Raw genomic sequence first — 22,201 nt, 5'->3', positions numbered from 1 at the left:
GCGGAAAAGAACCATTATACAATGTAAAGGAGAATTCTGAGACCGGGGGGTCGTTCAGACCGTCACACCGGCGAACTACCTAAGACTGTTATGTTTATAAGATAGGGTTGAAAATATAGGTTAAAAAGTTATGGGGCCTGACTGTCAACATACACAGCAGTTCATCCTCTTAACTATTAATAAGACCCGATTTAATCGGGAATTTTCTGTTCCACCTACCGCAAGATACTTAGTGGATTGATTAGGGTTGTCTGAGTACGATACTTGGGTTATGTGGGTTTTACAGCTAAACTTAGTCTATATCTAAAAAAAAATTGGGAAACTTGTTCAACAAACTACAATACTGTACCATTTCACATACGGTAGAAGAACACACAATAACATTCTACGAAGGAAACAGAATGCACTTTATGTCAACAGCTATTTGATTTTGAGTCTTCTGCTCGCTCTTCTTCTTCTTCTATTTTATCAAATGAAAACAAACGGGTTGAGTTTGAATAGGTCCAACAACCATACGAAGAAGATAGTGCACAAACAGTAGGAACATTCCTTTTTTTGTGAAGAAAATATTGAAAATAAGAAAAGTGTACGAAATCAAATGGGGATGAAAAGGGAAAAACGTGAAAATAAGGAACACACAAAACTAAAAGACACAGAGGCGCCATTGCAAAGGCGAAGCCTCAACGTTAATCTGAACTGATTCTGACTAAGGATTTGAGGATTAAGGGTTTAAGGGTTTTTATTAACTCTAGCGACCCCTCTCAGGGCATGAGAGTACATTACAAAATATACAAAATTATAATTTGACTTACAATAATAGTACAAGATGGCACTTATCTATACAATACTGTACATATATCCGTATACCCATATATGCCATGAATAATGGGGATATGAGCCCATATGGACTAGATAAAAAAAAACTAATATATAACTAAAACTGTTCCATTATTATTTTTTAAAAATTTCACGAACTAATATATAACTGAAATTGTTCCATTATTATTTTTACAAATTTTGTACAAAGTTTGTACAATTTTCTCTGATAGGCGGCATTATTCCTAACAAACTTATAACAACACTGCAATTTAGCTTTGCGTTAGTATTAGATAAATCTAATTCATCTTTCACGATAAAGCGTAAAGAATGAATCAGAGACGTATTGCAATAGCCTAAATTAGATCTCAACTTATTTTTCTTATTTTCAAACGAACATTGCATTCCAGAAACTATAATATTATCAATACTTTCTTTGGATCTATTTAAGTATTTAATCTCTCTCTCTCTCTCTCTCTCTCTCTCTCTCTCTCTCTCTCTCTCTCTCTCTCTCTCTCTCTCTCTCTCTCTCTCTCTCTCTCTATATATATATATATATATATATATATATATATATATATATATATATATAAACACCAATAGACAGTCTTGGTACCCTGTCATACGGATTTTCAGGATCCACAGAACACACGCAAACTTGCCTATTTCCTTCTGAATACTTCCCTTGTACTTATCTAACTATACAAATAGCATCCACTGCTTCCACGTTACTTGAACTGAGCAGTGAGTGCGAAGCTCTTGGTAACCGTGGGAAAGGCATTTCTTCTTTTCCTGGTGTCCCTGCATTAAGGGTCGGTTGCCTGATGAGCCCTCTCTAATGCACCCTCTTCCCTCCATATCCTTCATCAAATTCTTTGCCTCCCTCTAGATCTTTCTCTCCCTAACAGGTTCCTCCCAAGCCTTCCCCACATGCTCTAACCATCTTAGTCGTGACACTCTTTTCATACTTGTCATATTTATTACACCTGCCATTCTTCTTATGCCTTAAAACCCAAGTTTCGGATCCATACATTAACATGACTTTTAGATTGATTGCCTTTTTTATCACACCACTCCTACTACCTCCCTCTACATTCCCGATGCTGCTTATATCTTATTTACACCTTGTCTCACATCCTTTCTCCTGATTGATAGGGCTGCATTACCTGCTAAAACCTAACCTGACATTACTTCCTTAATACTTTCCTTATTTCCATTGCCTTATTATGTAATGTGCCACTTCCGGTTGTTTGATTTGGCCACCACAACCTTTTACAAGTAAATGAGTGGCCCATATTTTCTTCCCACATACGATACCAACATTGGATATTTCTAAATTGCATTTCAGATTTAGTATGCAGAGCCCACTCTTCAACTATAATAGCTTACCTTGCAATAAAGTCCTCTGTATTCATCACATTCTGGCCTTACCTTCAGTGAATCTTAGCTGTGTCATATCCCCCTTCTATGGTAAATCAATTTCCTCACTTACCTTTTCTTGTATAAGTTTTCACTTCCAGCATTATTTCGCACTTCTTTCCTTTTAACATATTCCTATCTCCCACCCACACACCACCATCTCTAATGAAGTTTTCTTATTTGATCTACATTTTTTTCTTGAGTACTTTAACTATGTGGGGAATACCTTTTTTCCCCCTATTTTCTACTGCTCATATTCCTTTAAGCTATCAGTTCCAAATGTGTTGACAAGGGCTGTTCCAGCATTCAATAGATTACATTGTAAACCTTCCAGTTATTTCTCTTTTATTCTTACACATCTCTCTTCATTGGCCAGGATAGTTTCATATACATTCATTTTGATTTTCAGGGTCATATCCCACATCCTTACCTTATTTTTGTACTCTATTATTGATTGATTGAAAGTTTTCTGGCATCCTGACATCTAAGGTCATTGACGCCGATAGCATTTATTATATATGAAAAATAAGAGAATTCAATTAAAACCATAAAAGTTAAGAAGTCATTATATTAGACATTCCATAGTTTACTAATACCATTACCAAAAACATGATTACTGTTACTGTTCTAATTTCTTCATATAATAATTGTCTTATTTATATGTATCTTCTTATTTTCTTCTCATTATAAACATTCTACTTTTGGGGGGGTGGTTTACCATGGTACTGAATGTGGTTTTTAATGTTTCCATAACTAAGTATTAGGCTTTTATTTGTCACCTTGTGGTTAATGAACATTAATTTGGGTCATATATTGTGCTTTGCTTTACCTTACACTTGATCATTGTCTAGCCCATATGTGTTATTGAAGAGTCTTGCCTTCATAGGATTTTGCACCCACAATGGGGTCTAGTAGTTTTGTAGCTCTAGCACTACATAATATTCACAAATTATGCTAAAGAGCACTATATATCAAGCATCATAATTCCCGTACAGCACTTAACATCCTCCTGTATAGGTAGGCCTATTTCCTACACATTCATACCATGTCTGGCAACATTCGTGGTCAGGCCTAACCAAATCATAATACTGTACCTCATCCCTTGTAAATACCATAATACATACTAAGACAAGGATGGTATTTTCAACTCCTGCAACAAGTTGACCCAAAATGTAAGGATAAGTTTTATTCCTTTTTAATATAGGCAAACGTTGACTCAAACTTTTAATGAGAACCCATATTATCTAGCAATGTCCAGATTTTTAATGAGAATCCATATTATCTAGCAATGTCCAGACTTTTAATGAGAACCCATATTAACTAGCAATGTCCATGCTCGTAGTAGATTAAATAGAACAGCTGGGGTTGAAATGCCACTGCAAAGGAATGCCTGTAGGTAGTAGCTTGCCCAGGCCATCCGTTGAGATACTACCGCTAGTGTGTTACGGGGTCTTTTGACTGGCCAGAAAATACTACATTGGCTCCTTCTCTCTCGTTTGTTTATTTTCCTTTTGCCTACAAACACACACAAAAAGAAAAAATTCCACCTGACTACACTGAGATATCAACAATTCTTCTCTCAAGGGGTTAACTACTGCTTTGTAGTTGTTCAATGGCTACTCACCTCTTGGTAAGGGTAGAATAGACTTTAGCTTTGGTAAGCAGCTCTTCCAAGACATTCCAAAATCAAAACCATTGTTCTCTAGTCTTGGATAGTGCCATAGCCTCTATACCATGGTCTTCCAGTCTTGAGTTAGAGTTCTCTTGCTTGAGGGTACAAGTCTTATTTTTGTTCCTCTTGTTTTGTCCTTGTTAGTTTATATATACGATATTTATTTTAATATTCATAAAATATTTCATTTTTCCGTTTTCTTTCCTCATTGGGCTATATTCCCTGTTGGCGCCCCTGGCCGTATAGCATCCTGCTTTTCCAACTAGGGTCGTTAAAAGTTTAGCAAGTAGTAATATTATTAACCAACACGACCAAAAAGGATGTCAGATTTATCATGAATAGTGTGGGTGCCAACCCCGCAATTAATGAACAAAGGAGAGCTTAAGTTTAGAACCCATGCCAAGAGTAATGAGTGCAAGCATGGAACTAAGTGGTGCTTGAGCATTACCAAGCAGGAAAGCCAGCAGTTTACCTTTCACAAGTCATGATAAATTGCTGGTATTAATTGGCTACAAGTAATAGGCTGCTACAAAACAGAATGGCTGTGTTATTATTAATCACAGGACTGAAGCAAACTCTTGAAAAGCCACCGTAACCATGTAATGTCACCACAGTATTATGAAATGATGATTAAAGGTTGGAATTATGCTAAGGCCCAGCAATGTGGACTGGGAAGTAATCTAGCAACGGTGGGAAAATCAAACAGTTGCAGTTTTAAGTAAATTTAGGGGGTTGGTGAGCAGGATGGAATTAAAGTAGGAATGGAGGTCTAACCGAGAGAATAAAGCTTGAATGCCGCTAGGGTCCAAAAGAGGGATATGATAAAATACTCTATGTTCACTATAAAGCCTAAAATAGAATGCCACCGTCAACAAGCTGGACAAGAGTTGAACACTAGAAATGTTAGGTAAAAGAAAAAAAATTGGATGGATAGAGTACCGGATTTCCTCAAACTCAGCCTCGTGGCAACAACAGATTATGTTGACACCTAACCCTTTCAGAAGCCATGCAGGTGATCAAACAGTTGCAACATCATGATCAACTAATGTTCTAGAGATCCTGCCCTATAAATGTGGAAGTTCTAGTTAATCCAGCAATGGAGTATGCAACACCATTTAGAGCACAAAGGCATCTAAAGTAAAGTAATGTAGATTTAGTACCCCCAAGGACACTGAAAAACAAGAAACCACACTGTCAAGAAAAGACTTGGAAGGGTTTACCAATAAAATAATCTTTTAAAGGTTGAACAAAATAACTTGGTAGCTTTAGAAAAAATAAAAAACCTCCAAACCAAGGACCACCAATCATTTAACAATAAAAGGTATTAAAACTGTAGACAAAAACAATCACAAAAGTTACTCTCCTCCATGGAGTTGAGGGTACTCCATTACATATCATTAATATTTCTCTTATGATCTCATTCAATAGCTTCCGTTGCCTTTTCAAGTTTCCATTAGAATCAATAAATATGACAAAAGGTTATTATCCTTGTAGGAAAAGTTCATCCAATTGCAACTTGATTGGTTTTGAAGTAATATTTGTTAAATCCCAAATTTTTACTAACTTTGAAATTGCAATTTCCCAATTTTCTGCATTAAAGATAATGCTTGGGCCCCAGGCTTTTCATTTTCAGTGTTTCATGAACTTGAAGGGTTCAAGATTTTTTGTCCAGGTACTACCATCAGTTCCTGCAGTTCTGCAGAGCATTTTTTCTACTCAAAACATTAGTTCTACTGGGATTACTTCCCTGAAATCATAACCTTAGTGGACATTTGTACTATACAAATTCAAATACTTTACCTGAACCTTGAACGGTAAGCAGGAAAATATACCATATCAACTAGGAACACTGCTGGTACATTAGGGTAAAGAATAATCTATTATATTTCAACGTATGTGCAGCACCACTTGGCTGCCAAATTCAGTTTTATGACAATTTTCCATTTATACAATCAACTAAAACATAGAAAAAGGAGTCAAGATACCAATATTGTATTTACCAAATTACTTTTCAACTGCTTCCCAACTCAAGGCAATTAGTTATTGTAGATTATCTTCAAGATTCTATTAACCATGGTCAAAATTCAATACTAATTACCTTTGAGCAGCATCTAAAATAAAAATTGTACTTGAAAGAGTTTTAAAATTGATAAGAAATTCCTTTTACTTCCAACTGTGTTTGAAAGATTAAAGTCTTCAGACCCATGATGTAAACCACCCTTCACAGACCCAAGTTGAATGAATAGTTTGGTATAAATCAAATGGTAAAACACCTATTTTTCTGTCTTCCTTAATGATTAAGGCATTTTCATAATCATGAGCATTCAAAAGCAAATATGGTCTATTCTCATGTTAAAAGCACAAGATATCTTCATGGTTTTATTTCAATGTTGCCAAGTATCAATGAAACGAAAATTGCAATTTGATTTTTGCTTACAATTCATTGTATGAAAAACAGGATAAATAAAATGGCTAGCATGGGGTAAGTTTTCTGCAGCTGAAATACATCACAATAAAACTTATGTCCAACAAACCAAATTAACCAATTCTGAAACTGAGCAAGAGTTTAAAAGAAAACAAAAGGTTCTGTACAAACAGATGTTCAGTGGACGGAAATAAGATTTCTCTATATTTACAGATTAAACTTTAGAAAAGTGCATATTAAACGACTTACCCAATGCTTTCCTATATGATAAACTTATTTACAATTCACAAAAAGGACAATGATCTTTTAACAGTACCAATTATTTACAGATGTCATTGGTAGTTTGCTTGATTACTGAATAACACTGAAAGTCCTTAAATAGTTTACTTTACCATACCCTGATAAAAACTATCACACATTCCAGTTTTGTACTATGGTATTAAATTATTGGAGAAGATCAGCACTAATTGCAGTACATATAAATCTTCATTACAACCTAGTACAGCACTGTCCAAGATAAATTTTTTTTCTTCTAATCAGGAACTTTTTTAAATGTTCAAATCATTACAGCCAATAATTACCTCTTGGAGGATATCAGTGCTTCCTTAAGTTTTCAAGTTTAATTAAACAAAACTTGAGAATTTCTGTTGTTTATTGGTCTATTTTTTTTATATTAGTTATCAAGTACAAAAAGCATGGCAAGCCTCCGCCAGGGTAGTGACAGCCATAGTACAACACAAAAACCAAAGACAATATAATACGAGCCTGACATATGTACATAATTAATAACCATCACTACCCCGTCAACCACCGTGACAGAATTGATCGATATTTACAACATAAGCTTTTTTGGAGAATTTTATATAAGATATTCTGTATCATGGGAATTATCTTTTGAGCACAAAACTCACGACAACTTCCAACAGCAGTAAGGTATTCGAAAACTTTACCAGCTTCCACGACAAGAATTGACATGGGTCAAATCTTGCATCGACGTCAATATAATAATAATAAAAAGTTCATGAAGAGATCTAGTCATTATGACTTTCCCGGCAACAGGGAAAATTTGCCTTATAGAATGATGCATGAAATGGAACAACGGAGAACTCTTACGCACAGGGATCCCTAACCATACGAACTCGGGTTTGTAGGATCCAGTTTTCTAGTGCTACCAAACTAGTAAGGGCAAACCTAATTAGAATAGGTTTACACAAGAGTGAGCACTAGCAGGCAACACCTGGTTTTACCCCAAAGAGGGGAAATCCCGCTCATCATCCATTTTAGGGGCTTCCTGGCGACTTGCGCCACGTCCACCTCGTGGACCACCGGGCCCTCCGCGTCGTTCACCACCTCCTCTTCCACCCCCGCCGCCACCACCACCTACACGTTCACGATCCCTGTCACGATCCCCACCACCTCCTCCTCCGCCACCACCACCTCTACCTCCTCGATCCATTCCACCACGTCCGCGACCTGGTCCACCACGTCCACGGCCTCTTCCGCGTCCACGAGCAGGCGAATCAGAGAATTGGAAATCTATGTCAAGAATTACCTTTCTGCGATTCTGAGGAATTTCCTCGTCTTCCTCTTCTTCTTCCTCCTCCTCATCAGATTCCTCTTCCAATTTCTTCTTGAGAATGTAAGTCTTCTTCCATTGTGCTTGATTTTCTCCTTCACCAGGTCGGCGGATGTTGAACTGTGGCTTGTTTCGGTTTCCTTGCATAGCTTTCCATTCATCCAAAGTCATCTCTTTGGCATTTTCATCTTCTTTGGGAGGCTCCTCTTCAACAGTTCCAGGTTCTTCAGGGGGCTGAAATTAGGACAATACCCATTAAGATTCCTGCGACTCATAATGTGAAGGAATGTTAAAAAAAAAAAGTTTACAATCAATACTAATATTCTGTCAATGATAATTAGATCTTAACATAACCTAGTGACTAAAGATTTTACACAATGCAATTTGATATGTAGTTATGAAATAATGTGACTAATAATGGATACAGTACTACACGCATGTTTTTTGTTGTGCATACGAGGTTAGCCTTAACTATTACATTTTATCTGCTGAAATTTGTTTTCCACAAGTTAGCCACTAATTGAAAACTCTCAAAATGGTTTACTCAATATCCTGAAATTGGAAAGGAAGATATTTAAACTAACAACATGACTTTAAAATTTACAGGGAAATTAAGAACAGTGGGCTGTTCTAGCACATTACCTTCTCAACATTCTCAGCAGATGTGTCATGGTCTGAATTTGTTGCTGGAGCTGCATTCAATTGCTCATCAATCTGGTCTTTGTCTGAACCCCAGTTAAAAGAGCCAGAGCCTTCACGTTTGTCAACAGATTTAACACCAGTCGTAGCCATTCCACTCTGCCTGTCATACTCTCGCTTTCCACGTCCATCTGGTCCTCCAATTCCTCCACGACCTCTACCACGTCCACGGCCCATACCACGTCCTCGTCCACGAGTTAAAGCTCCTCGTCCCTCCCCTTCAAACCTGTAAATGTCCAAATAGTAAATAAAACAAACAAACAAGGATAAATCACAAACTTTTAACATTAAGTCGTTTGGTACAATAGTTTAAATATGACAATTCATTACCTGGGGGGTGGTGCATCCCTGAATTCGCCCTCAGTTCGATTTCGTCTGTTGTTACGCTCTTCCCGGTCGGAAAACTTGACACGGCCTTCATTAGTACGGGGACCCTTTGTCGGAGCAACTGTAAAATAAGACATTTGGTAATAGAATCTCATTTTTCCTACCATTTAAACATTAAGGTAAACCATAACTAATTTACTGAAAAAAAAACCAACTACTTTTATAATATTCTAATCCCTTGCCAAAATACAACCCATACTGGGAAAGCAGAATGCTATACAAGAAAGGATTCCAACAGAAAGTAACCCAGTAATAAAAGAACATTAAGATACACCAACAAGGCATGTACATTAGAAGTCTTTCATAAACTGAAAAGACTTTTCAAACTGTTCTACGTTAAACTACCAGAGGTATTCCATATGACCGAGAAGGGTAAATTTAAAATCAATGGCATACTCGGTAATACTGTACGTTCAATACTGGACCATGTCCGGGAAGATCCGAATACAATCGATAATCAAAACTATGATAAATCTCAGGGAACATACAAAAAAAAAAAAAACCTAATCGAGTGACAATGCTTGAAATTAATAGCCAAACCAAGGATATTGAATTTAATGAACCGATTACTTTTGCCCAAAAAAATTGAGTCGGCAGCTAGCTGCAGGCTAGACAGAAAAACATTTAAAATGAAAGAACTAAAATTCCCTCAATAGATTGATCACCAAACATCCTTACCATAAAGCTCTTTGGTATCCTAGTAAAATCTAGACACAAAACCCTGAGCTAAAGTTTGAGTGCAAAATCTTGCTATATATCGAGAGTAAAACCCCAAAAGGGTATGATCGGAAATATTAACGCATACAGATTCAATTAATAGTGCTTAATAATCCTGCTTTTATTTACTGTTATAAGTTTAATGGCACCATGGGTTTGGTAGCATAGCAGACATAACCAAAACTTCTATTCGGTGGGTTAAGACTTTGAGACCAACAAAGCAACCTTAATGAATAGAAGGATAAGACTGAGGGTCAGGGGGACTACAGATAGAATGGCAGCATAAGACATTACCGGGTTGTACCTTAATTAGATGGGCCTTAGGCACTGATTCCATGTAGATAAAAGGACCAGTCCTCATCTCTGCTCACAATTGTATTACTAGTATATTTAAACTTCATTTGCCACTAAAACAGCAAAGATTTCTAACATCATACTGGTTGGGTAAGTACTTCTGAATACTGACAGCTGTTGATCATATCGCAAATTGGTCCTTCACTATTGATGGAAGGTCAAATAAAAATTATACTTTTTTTTTGTTAGGAAAAAACCCTACAGGACATTTTACCCATCAATTACCATATAATTATAAAACATTTAGGTCATAAATATTTAATGAATGTAAGGCATGTATACTTTCCTTTTTAAGAAATTCAGGTTCAACAAAACTACCTCAGGCTACATGGGCCATGTAACCACACTTCCATCACAAAACTTCATACATATCAAGGAGTAAAGTTTGCATTAGTCATTGTATCACTACTTTTGCAAATTAACTTGGTCAGTTACTCATCAACCCCCTGATGTTCGACTACATTGCATGTTAGCAAATTATTTGGAGGTTTTGTCATAAACCCCTTACTGTAAACCATGCCACCACTGAATATTTCACAACCTATTCGATTATGAACAGATTTCAGCAATAGAACAATGAAGGACTAGATATCACTTACCGAGCTACGATAAAGACTAATAGAATAGGTAACAACAGAAGAGTAGAAAGAATTTGATTGGCATGAAAAATGATATTTTAATTATAAAATAAATTTTTGAATATACTTGCCCGGTGAATATATAATAGCTGAGCCTCCGGCGGCTCGACAGAAAAACACACAAAAACTCGCGAGCGATCGCTATGAAGGTTGCGGGTGTGCCCACTAGCGCCAACTATCGGCCAGATACCGCATATACATGTAAACAGACCCAATTTTTCTCATCCCGCTGAGTCTCTATCGGGGAGGAAGGGGGGGCCTTTAATTTATATATTCACCGGGTAAGTATATTCAAAAATTTATTCTATAATTAAAATATCATTTTTAAATATTTAACTTAGCCGGTGAATATATAATAGCTGATTCACACCCATGGTGGTGGGTAGAGACCAGAGTTAATTAAGTTTACAGCGTATATGATTAAAGTTTTTGACAGTTATATCATAACAAAACCCAAATATATAAAGGTACCTGGTAAGGAAGTCGACTTGGACGATTACTCTGCCTTATTAGTCTGTCTTCCTCACGAAGCCCAGCGATCCTCTTAGGATGCTGAAAGACTCCCAGGAGCTGAAGTATTAAGGGCTGCAACCCATACAACAGGACCTCATCAAACCCCTAATCTGGGCGCTCTCAAGAAATGACTTTGACCACCCGCCAAATCAATCAGGATGCGAAAGGCTTCTTAGCCTTCCGTACAACCCAAAAAAACAATATTAAAAACATTTCAAGAGACAGATTAAAAAGGATATTGGAATTAGGGTAATGTAGTGGTAGAACCCTCACCCACTACTGCACTCGCTGCAACGAATGGACCCAGTGTGTAGCAGTCCTCGTAAAGAGTCTGGACATCTTTTAAGTAAAATGACGCTAACACTGATTTGCTTCTCCAAAAAGTCGCGTCCATAATACTTTGCAGAGATTTATTTTGCTTGAAGGCCACGGAGGTTGCTATAGCTCTAACTTTGTGCGTCTTAACCTTAAGCAAACATCGGTCTTTCTCATTCAAGTGAGAATGAGCTTCTCGTATTAAAAATCTGATAAAATATGACAAAGCATTCTTTGACATAGGCAATGATGGTTTCTTAACTGAGCACCATAATGCCTCAGATTTACCTCGTAATGACTTAGTACGAGCTAAATAGAACTTAAGAGCTCTAACAGGACATAATACTCTTTCCAGTTCGTTGCCTACGATCTCTGATAAGCAAGGAATATCAAAAGATTTAGGCCAAGGACGAGAAGGCAGTTCATTTTTGGCCAGGAAACCAAGTTGAAGTGAACAAGTGGCTTTTTCTGTAGAAAAGCCGATGTTCTTACTGAAGGCATGAAGTTCACTGACCCTTTTAGCCGAAGCCAAGCACACTAGGAAAAGTGTCTTGAGGGTGAGATCCTTCAGGGAGGCTGAATGTAATGGCTCAAACCTGTCTGACATGAGGAACCTTAGGACCACGTCTAAGTTCCATCCAGGAGTTGCCAAACGACGTTCCTTTGAGGTCTCGAAAGACTTAAGGAGATCTTGGAGATCTTTATTGTTGGAAAGATCTAAGCCTCTATGTCGAAAGACCGAAGCCAACATGCTCCTGTAGCCCTTAATCATTGGAGCTGAAAGGGAGCGAACCTTTCTCAGATGTAAAAGAAAATCTGCGATTTGGGCTACAGAGGTACTGGACGAGGACACAGATGCTGACTTGCACCAGTCTCGAAAGACTTCCCACTTCGACTGGTATACTCTAATGGTAGAAGCTCTCCTCGCTCTTGCAATCGCACTGGCTGCCTCCTTCGAAAAGCCTCGAGCTCTTGAGTGTCTTTCGATAGTCTGAAGGAAGTCAGACGAAGAGCGGGGAGGCTTTGATGGACATTCTTTACGTGGGGCTGACGTAACAGATCTACCCTTAGAGGAAGACTTCTTGGAAAGTCTACCAGCCATTGAAGTACCTCGGTGAACCACTCTCTCGCGGGCCAGAGGGTAGCAACCAACGTCAACCTTGTCCCTTCGTGAGAGGCGAACTTCTGCAGTACCTTGTTGACTATCTTGAATGATGGGAATGCATACAAGTCCAGAAGAGACCAATCCAGTAGAAACGCGTCTGTGGATTGCTTCTGTATCTAGGACTGGAGAGCAATAGATTGGTAACCTTTTGGTCAACGAGGAGGCAAAGAGGTCTATGGTGGGTTGACCCCAAGTAGCCCAAAGACTTTTGCCCACGTCCTTGTGGAGGGTCCATTCCGTGGGTATCACCTGACCCCTCCGACTGAGACAGTCTGCCAAGACGTTCAAGTCCCCCTGGATGAATCTCGTCAACAGGGAGATGCCTCGATTTCTTGACCATAAGAGAAGGTCCCTTGCGATCTCGAGCAGCGTGAAGGAGTGTGTGCCTCCTTGCTTGGAGATGTACGCTAAAGCTGTGGTGTTGTCCGAGTTGACCTCTACCACTTAGTTTCGAAGAAGCTTTCGAATATCATCAAGGCCAAGTGGACTGCTAATAGCTCCTTGCCGTTGATGTGCATGCTCTTCTAACTTGAGGTCCACAGACCCGAGCATTCCCGAACGTCCAGGGTCGCACCCCAACCCAAATCCGACGCGTCTGAGAACAACACGTGGTTTGGGTTCTTGACTGCTAGGGATAGTCCCTCTCTCAGACTGATATTGCTGTCCCACCATTTCAGGCATGCCTTTACTGGTTCAGAGACTGGGAATGATACCGTCTCTCACGTCTTGTCCTAGTTCCAGTTAGAGGCTAGATGGAACCGGAGAGGCAGAAGGTGTAGTCTCCCTAGTGAGACAAACTGCTCCAGGGATGAGAGTCCCTACGAGACTGTTCCAACTCTTGACTGAACAAACGTTCTCTTTTCAGCATTAGTTGGACTTCGAGCAGGGCTTGTTCTATTCGGGTGGTAGACGGAAAAGCCCGAAAAAACTGGACTGCGAATCTCCATCCCCAAATATAGAATAATCTGGGATGGGATCAGTTGGGACTTTTAGGTTGACCAAAAGTCCCAACTCCCTGGCCAGACTCAACGTCCAATGTAGATCCTGCAGACAGCGAAGACTGGACGATGCTCTGAGAAGCCAGTCGTCCAAGTACAGGGAGGCTCGGATCCCCGATAGATGGAGGGATTTTGCCACATTCCTCATGAGCCTCGTAATCACGAGAGGAGCAGGACTGAGGCCAAAGCACAGGGCTCGAAACTGGTACCCCACATTCCTGTAAACTCTTGACTGCGGTGCTTGACGCTCAACGTCAAAACAAGTCAACTATGCTGGTTGGTGAATGTCCTGAACGTCAACAAGAGCAAGCGGCAGCGGCTGAACGTCCACAAGCGGCTGAGAGTCAACACGGGACTGCATCGAGTGAGGCTCTACAAAACACGATTGACGTGACTTTGTAACGTCAATGTCAACAGGACGAGCAAAGGCTCGTTTGGGCGGCTGAGAAAAATTGGGTCTGTTTACATGTATATGCGGTATCTGGCCGATAGTTGGCGCTAGTGGGCACACCCGCAACCTTCATAGCGATCGCTCGCGAGTTTTAGTGTGTTTTTCTGTCGAGCCGCCGGAGGCTCAGCTATTATATATTCACCGGCTAAGTTAAATATTTAAAAAAGTAACATGTTATATTTCAAGACCATTTACTAAAATCATCATCACAACTAATCAGGAAAATAAGATTACTCTAGTTACTTATTCAAGTAGGATAGGTTACTCAGCGCATCTTGACAACCAAATCAAAACTTACTGGTGCTCAGTCTCTATGCACTAGTGCCCTACCATTTTTTAATGCTGCCATGAAAAAGAGGAGGGGGGGAGTTTCCTTGCTATAGGTTAAGCTATAGCGGTGCATGTCAGGCTATTACTACTAATAGGTAAGCTACAACCCTAGTAGGAAAATCAAGATGCTATAAGACCAAGGACGCCAAAGGGGAAAAATAGCAGCGAGAAAAGGAAAAAAGGAAATCTGGATGAAGACGAGCCTCTTAGAATTAACTGCATGCCTTTATGGAACTGCCTGGGTATTTGAGAGTAAAGGACTTTCAGAATTGTGAAAAACCTTATACAACATGCATAATAAACTACATTAATTGAACGACAGTGCCTGATTAATATCTAGGAAATTTAAGAGACCCTAAATTCCTGTCCAACAAATTAAAATGAGAATCAGCAGTTGAAGACCAGACAGAACAATACTAAAACAGGGAAGAATGAAATAATTAAAATGCTCCTTCAGAATGCATTAATCGTCCAAATTTTCAAGACTAAGTCAATATGCCAATTTTTTTGTGCAATTGAAGACATGTGTTTCTTAAAAGTGAATTTGTTGTCGAGAATCACACCTAAAATTGCAAGCCATAGTGTTAGAAACAATATCGATGCTGAGGAGCCACTGACCTTGACCTACTAAGAATTCAACTTAATGCCTCAATTTGCACCATGCACTAATTTTAGCTAAATCTCTATTAAGGGATTCAGCAACCCAAGATTGACATTCAGATGTAATTGATGCAAAGAGTAGCGCCATATGTAACAACCTTGTTTTCTAGGTCAAACCACATGTCATGTGTAGAGTATGAAAAGTAATGGGCAAAGAACACTACCCTCCGGACCGCCCGACATCACATCCCTATACTCACCAAGATGCCCCATCAACTACTCTTTGTGATCTATTACACAAAAATTCAATAATAATGCTAAGATACGACCCACCCACTCCTGAATATTTGAGTTTGAAAACAAGGGCCTCGTGATTAACACGGTCAAAGGCAGCACCTATCATACAAACTTCACGACCACATTCAACAGATTTCTGTACAGCATTGGAGATTGCGAGGCCATCAAATGCTCCAGGGCTTTACGAAAACCAAATTGTAAACTATGGTACAGACGATTACCTTCAGATGGCAGCATACTTTAGACTAGGCCACATCCAACCTACTCAATTACAGTTATAAGATGGCAAGATTCAGACTTAGTCGTATAAAAAAATCAGCATTGCAAATTTTACTCCTTTGGCATAGAAAACAGTAATGAAACATGTAGTACTGTACTGTACATTAAAGTAGCACAAGTCAGCAAAATATTTTTGCATCCAGCTTTCCTATCCCGTGTCTATGAAGAAGATTGGATTAGTTTAACACAGGCATACAAGATGGCAGACAACTGTAAACTCCTATACACCCTTCCACAACAGCAACCCTAACATGGTGGGAGAGCTTGTGCGTGTGTATCTAAGTGTATATATACAGTAAACAAGATTGGATCCATTTACCATTGGCACATGAGATGGCAGACACCTGTAACCTTCTATAAAGGGCACAACATCAAACCTAACATGGTAAGAGTTTGAATGTGGTGTGTAAAGCGACGAGTGTGAGTATGTAAGCGTGCGCGTATATGTGAAAGTGTAAGCAGCCATGCATATGTACGTATGTAAGCGTACGTATTTGCGCATATATAAATACACACGTGCATGAGGGTACACTCAGGGAAACCTCCATATTTCCTTCCCTACCAAGCTGGAACTTGGCTAGCTATGACAACACAATTAGGTAGTTTTCACTTTAAAGTAGTAGAACCTGCATCTCCAACCTCTGAATAAACCCGAAGTAGAAATGCTCTAATTATCCAGTGAATCTCTCCAAAGAAATAAAATAACAATACCTACTGGTAAAGAGGAAGTGCCAGGTGACAAAGTTTGTATCTAATATTTACTTTTAAAAGAGAAATGAAAATTCGACAAGATCAGCAGTAATATGTTCAGCAAACAACTGTTTCTGGGTAATTTTGGTCTTTAGAGAGATCAACATATGACTTTGACCATGTCTTCTTTTTATCAAGCAACATATTTTTGAGATATTTAGTAAAATTAAGGAGCATTGAAACAACTAAAGGTTTAGGTAAATAAAAGTAATTTCAGAAACAAAGACTTGAGTAAGATGCCAAGCAAACAAGTATTCACAACAACCTGGTGGCAATATCCACATTGGGGTGTATGTATGATAACGGCCACCTGCACGTATTATTATGGCCAACCTAGAATATGGCAGTGTAAGGGGGGTAGCAAGGGTAGTGTTAGGGACCCCGTTAGGTAAGGACACAGCTTGTAGGTTAGGTTAAGGGGGAATGTTTAGGCGAGTTGAAGTCCATTTTTAATCAACATGTGAAGAACTGGCCGCTGATATACAATGACTCCTCCCCATTGAAATGATGTGTCATAACCATGGAATAAACCTTCAAGTAAACGGAACCAAAGAAGAAAAGGACAATTAAACAAGTGTCTTGACCAACAAAAATAAAATAAATTACAAGTTAACGAAATTATATATCATTAGTAGGCGTTATACCAGGCTCCACGAGTCAAACCGACTCTTGCACAGCTGGCCTGATTATATTCACGCGGGGAAAATATATCAATGACTAAAAAATAATCATAGTAAAATGAAGATAAAAATTAAGTAGATGAAAATCGAATAGAAACTTATTTCATCTAAAATTTCACAATATCCATTATGTGTTACATGGTTAAAACAGTATTACTCATTGCACTAGAGAGGAAGTGCTTCAGGTGTACTAGTTAAAAATACAAGGGTAAATTTTGTAAGACCAATAAAGCTAGCTTTCTTACATTACTTTCCTCCTATTATCATTGTTCTGACAATTCCCAGGGGTAAACTTTTTTGGTTTTAATTTAGATGCATTATTCTATAGTTTGCCATTTTGTAACCATGAAACAATTTATGGGTTACAAAATCAGTGTAACGGAGTGTTTAATACCATGTTGTAGTAAATCCATTGCTAATTTATGACATTGCCTATTTCTTTCCAACTGATTTTTTTTCCTTTCCATAGGCAACATAGGCAAGAACACCCGGTATTTCAAAATTTACCCATTGCAAATAAATTTAAGCAAATTTTTTTTTTTTTGCAATTGAAGTTGGTTCTTAATATATGCTATCTTGCTTCTAGGGATCGTCTTGAATTTGAATAATTGACTAACTTAAGATTCATCCTTTCTTCAATAAAGAGGCACAGATATTTAGCATAAAAGAGGAAGACAAAAAAGTAATTAAAGACAAGGGACCAAGAAAAGTAAAGTGGCAAAAGGAAAAAAGCAACAAGTGACATTCATGGAGTAAATCAAGAAACACAGTAAAAAGATATCATTATGTTGGAATAAGGCAAGCTAACTGGTGATATAAATCAAGATTAGGGCCAGTTGACGATCAAATACAACGCAAGACGACGTGCACTCGTATGACGCAACTGAAGCGTTTGGTTTCCATTCCAAAAAAAAGTTTCAATGATATACATGAAGACCCACAGGAAAACTAAGAGATTTGCCAAGTTATTTATAAACAAACCATGTGGTAAGACAGCTAGTTGTAATTAAAAACATTACTGGCATCATCAGACAGTGCTCACCTAACTTTGAACCTACAATATTCTTCAATAAGAACATGGAATTATTTAAAAGGAGGACTGACACAGCACTGGACTCATTCATTAGGTTATTTTGTTTCCAGATGGGGGGAGCTCAGCAAATTACGAATTGAAAGGGGATGACAAAAATCAAAGGTAAAGCAGAAGGATACCAGTTGCAATGAAGCAATGACTTTTAAAAAATGAACAACAGATTACATGTGGAACTGCGACAAGGACAGGCGTATTATGGGAGGCATAATAAAATACTATGACTCAATTTTACAAAGGACAGCGAATGTCAGCAAACTTAGTTTTGTCATTTGTAAAAGTGAACAACAGATTACATGTGGAACTATGACATGGTAAATGATAAAAAGGGGTTAAGAAATGTAATGACAGGCATATTATGGGAGGCATAATAAAATACTATGACTCAATTTTACAAAGGACAGCGAATGCCAGCAAAATTAGTTTTGTCATTATCAACATGAGGTTGCATACGAGAATGCTGCTAGTATCATGAGCAGCAATGGTAATTAAATACATAGCCCCGCATGGTAAAGAACATTATTCAAGCAGTTTGGTTTAAAGAATAAAATCCATGTGGACAAGACTATAGGGTCTGTCTCTTCTACAATTGCACAAACAATTGGCTAATTGAGTAAGTCTTTTGGTGATCATTCATTCTCAAAGTTTCAATTCTTTCATTCTACCTTAATTCGAGCATTGTTCTCCAGCCTGGTCTTCAACAGCTGATTCTCATCTTAATTTGTTGGACAGGAAAGTATATCTATCAAAATTTCTTAATGCTGGTCTAGATATTAATCTCTGGCACTGACATACAATTAATTTTCTACTAATGTTGCATTAAATTTTTCATAACTCTGACCATTCCGCACAGCTCCACCCTGTTTATAACACTAGGCATGCAGTTAATTCTAAGTCAGGCCTTCATCATGAGACTCAATACTACACACTATTCTAGAAGTTTTATTCCAGCTGTGACCAAGTTATGGAATTATCTTCCTAGTCGGGTATAGTTGAATTGTTAGAACTTCAAAAGTTTCAACCTAGCAGCAAATGTATAGGTTGAAATGGCAGACATGTCTTATTGGAGCCTTTGTATATCAGCGGTCAGTCCTCACGCATTCATTAAGAATGGACATCAACTAACCTAAACTATCCCCCCCTTACCTATTTATCTAACGGGGGGAATAATGGCCCTGCGACCCTCCTTATACTGCTAAATTTTAAGTTAGACTATAATACATACAGGTAGCTGCTATCATACATATACCCCTTACAGTTTATATATGGACGGTTTTGAATTTACCGTTTTTAAATATAGTTGAATAGTTCATTTTCTCAATTTGATTATTACCACATGTACTTTCCTCACTGGGCTATTTTTCCCAGATGGAGCCCTCAGGCTGACAGCACCTGGCTTTTCCATCGCAGGTTATACCTTAGCTTTTAATAATAATGGTGGCCTGTTACTTATCTTAGATTGACCATATATTTTTTAGAAGGATTACATGCAAGAAATAAAAATTGATTCCAGCAGTTCTATTTATACACGACAAAATTGCATCCTGTCTTTTAGTTTACAGATGATCGAAAAGGGGAGCCTTTGTATATCAGCGGCCAGTTCCTCCCTTGTGGAATAAAAATGGACATCAACTAACCCCTACCCTAACCTACAAGCTGTATCCTTACCCTTTTACCTGATGGGGGGGGGGACACTCCTGCGACCCCCTTACACTGCTGTATTCTAAGCTAGCCATAATATTACATACAGGTAGCTATCATACCTACACTCGAAAAGGATGTGGAGTTAAAATTGACCACCGTTACTGCATAGAAAGATCGTAGCTTCAAGACCTATTTTTTATATCATGCTTTAGTGTGCCATTGTAGCAGTTTGGAAACTTTTTCATCTTATTTATGCTATTGCCAATAAAGTAAAAGAATACATTAGGTAAGTATGCACTACCTCGTTTGGCGAGACCAATAAATACCCAAAAACGTTTAGAGCAGGGTTCCCACTTACAACTATCCTTACATATTTAGTGGCATTTCCTAAAACCATATATTCTCTACCACGAGCTTCTGATTCCAATACACTAATGATTGGTTATTATGTGTTTGCCAATATCCTATTGTCTAACCATATCGCTTCTGATAAAGAATTTTTCGACTATGCATAATTTTATTTGTTATTTTAGTCTTCATGCACCTGACTCAAGCTATGGTAGGAAGCACCTCTAGGTCACTACAACAATATCTCTAATCGGATAGTGCCATAGCCTCTGTACCATGATCTTCCAATTATTGGATCTCAGGAAAGATTTATTTCAAGGGAATATTCTCAGTTTCGCAATTTCCCTTACTTCCCTGTTGAAGAACCTGGGCTTATCGCAGCCTGCTTTCCCAACAAGAGATGTAGCTTAATTGGCAATAACCACACAATATTTGTAGCATTCTAAACTAAGAATAAACTTTCGTAAACAAAACAAAAAGTGGAAGGTTTTTATCATGCAGTGGAAAAAAAATGAAAACTTGGAGAATAAATATATAAACTAATATTATTGTAGAAAAGTGGGAACTAGTTTAAAGGTAAGTAAAGTCATTCTGCACCAAATTTGCAGTTAACCCCACCATTAAGTAGGTTAGATTACCCTCGAGGGTCAAGTGATTACTCTCACTGCCCTACAACAGGCTACAACTGATTTACAATAACTCCAGTAGACCAAGTCAACCTATGTAGTATTATCATCAATACTTTACATAGGCCTCGCCGTGCTAAGAAGAAATACGCATAAACATATCTAGTACCCGACTTTGCATTGGGTTCCCCCCACACGTGCACGACTAACCACGTGCCCTACCAAATTTCGCTGGCTAGAAATTAGCATTCATTTCATAGAAAGGATTCAATTAAGTCAACTCGAAATATACCTTTGTATTGACATAAATCACGAGGTTTATTTCCACAAGTTGTAGTAGGGAGGCAAGGTGGGGGGACGGGGAGGTGAACTTAGCAGACGACCGTTTAACAGCGTGACTGCGCTAAAAATAGAGCAATCCAATTACTAGTTCCGGATTTGATGAAGAATTTCATAAAATCACAAAACCAATGACTAAATGTGACATACGGCAATGAAACTTTACGTTACGCAGCGCGCCATTGGGCCATGCAAACAACAAAGGCAAAACGAATGCTGCGCACGTGCCTCCTACCGCCTCCCGACGGTACGAGCCGTCCTTCGTCATAGCCGACTTCCATGACTCGATAAACACATTAGAAAACCTTAAAAACACTTTGATGCGACACCTAACTTACCTGGTGGTGTTGTCTTGTCGGTAATCTTGCCGGCAGGTTCGGTCTTGACGGGCTTTTCACCTTTCTTGTTGTTTGGGGCAGGCGCGGTCTTAGCAGGTTTTCCATTAGGTCCCTTGGTCTTGTTTTCCTTCTCCGACGACGATTTTGTTTCCTTCGTCTTAACAGTCTGTTTTATCAAATCCAAAGGGTCGATGTCTTCGTCGTAAAAGAGTTCGTAACGGTTACGAACCCCTATCCCGTAAGAGTTCTCCATGTTCAACAGAATCCTCGGATGGTGAGGATATTATAAGATGTACTGGCTGCTTTTCAGCCTTCGCTTCTTCCGATCATCCAAAATGGCGTAAGACGACTGACTCTCCGTTTTGTTTACAAGTACTATGGGCGTCTCAGCCTTTGTCAGAGGATTTTTACCGCATCTTTATTCGTTAACTTTAAAATAATATTATTATCTTAATATGTTAATTATGTATTAAAAACTTTAAAAATAATAAAAGTTTTTATTAATATTACCTATTTAACAAAATAAATACATATTAAAAGTTCATATACTACAGCCCGTCAGTACCCACAGAGCGGAGGCCTTTAGTCTATTATTTACTATTATTTAAATATATTTTAAGCTGCGACATTACTTATATCTCATTAATATAATAGTTAAATAAAATTCTAAATTATTATTTATCAATATTATTAAGTAAAACGTCTCTTATTAGCTTAATAAATATAGTATTTATC

At 38.3% G+C, this 22,201-nt stretch overlaps 2 protein-coding genes across 3 annotated transcripts in view; both read right to left on the bottom strand.

The window, feature by feature from the left end:
* Positions 1 to 485, bottom strand: part of LOC137632522 (spindle assembly abnormal protein 6 homolog) — a 136,595-nt gene extending 136,110 nt beyond the window's left edge. For both annotated transcript variants that reach the window (XM_068364499.1, XM_068364498.1), the window contains exon 1: positions 350 to 485. The gene's annotated coding sequence lies outside the window, so the exon portion shown is untranslated. The remainder of the gene's footprint in view (positions 1 to 349) is intronic.
* Positions 486 to 6,966: 6,481 nt separating this feature from the next.
* On the bottom strand, positions 6,967 to 21,828 carry vig (vasa intronic gene). The gene is made up of 4 exons (XM_068364484.1): positions 21,467 to 21,828; positions 8,938 to 9,055; positions 8,551 to 8,833; positions 6,967 to 8,142 (listed from the first exon to the last, which is right to left on the bottom strand). The coding sequence occupies exons 1-4, from the start codon at positions 21,717 to 21,719 to the stop codon at positions 7,576 to 7,578; spliced, it is 1,221 nt and encodes a 406-aa protein (XP_068220585.1). The 5' UTR covers positions 21,720 to 21,828; the 3' UTR covers positions 6,967 to 7,575.
* Between the last annotated feature and the right edge of the window lie 373 nt (positions 21,829 to 22,201).

This window comes from Palaemon carinicauda, chromosome 41, assembly GCF_036898095.1.
Source record: "Palaemon carinicauda isolate YSFRI2023 chromosome 41, ASM3689809v2, whole genome shotgun sequence".
NCBI classification, from domain to species: Eukaryota; Metazoa; Arthropoda; class Malacostraca; order Decapoda; family Palaemonidae; genus Palaemon; species Palaemon carinicauda.
This window is presented reverse-complemented; position numbering and strand designations above follow the sequence as displayed.

Coding starts and splice junctions, on each gene's coding strand:
- vig (XM_068364484.1), bottom strand. CDS start 21,719: ATGGAGAACTCTTACGGGATAGGGGTTCGTAACCGTTACGAACTCTTT. Junction 9,056..21,466: donor CGACAAGACAACACCACCAG/GTAAGTTAGGTG, acceptor CTTATTTTACAG/TTGCTCCGACAAAGGGTCCC. Junction 8,834..8,937: donor AGGGATGCACCACCCCCCAG/GTAATGAATTGT, acceptor GGACATTTACAG/GTTTGAAGGGGAGGGACGAG.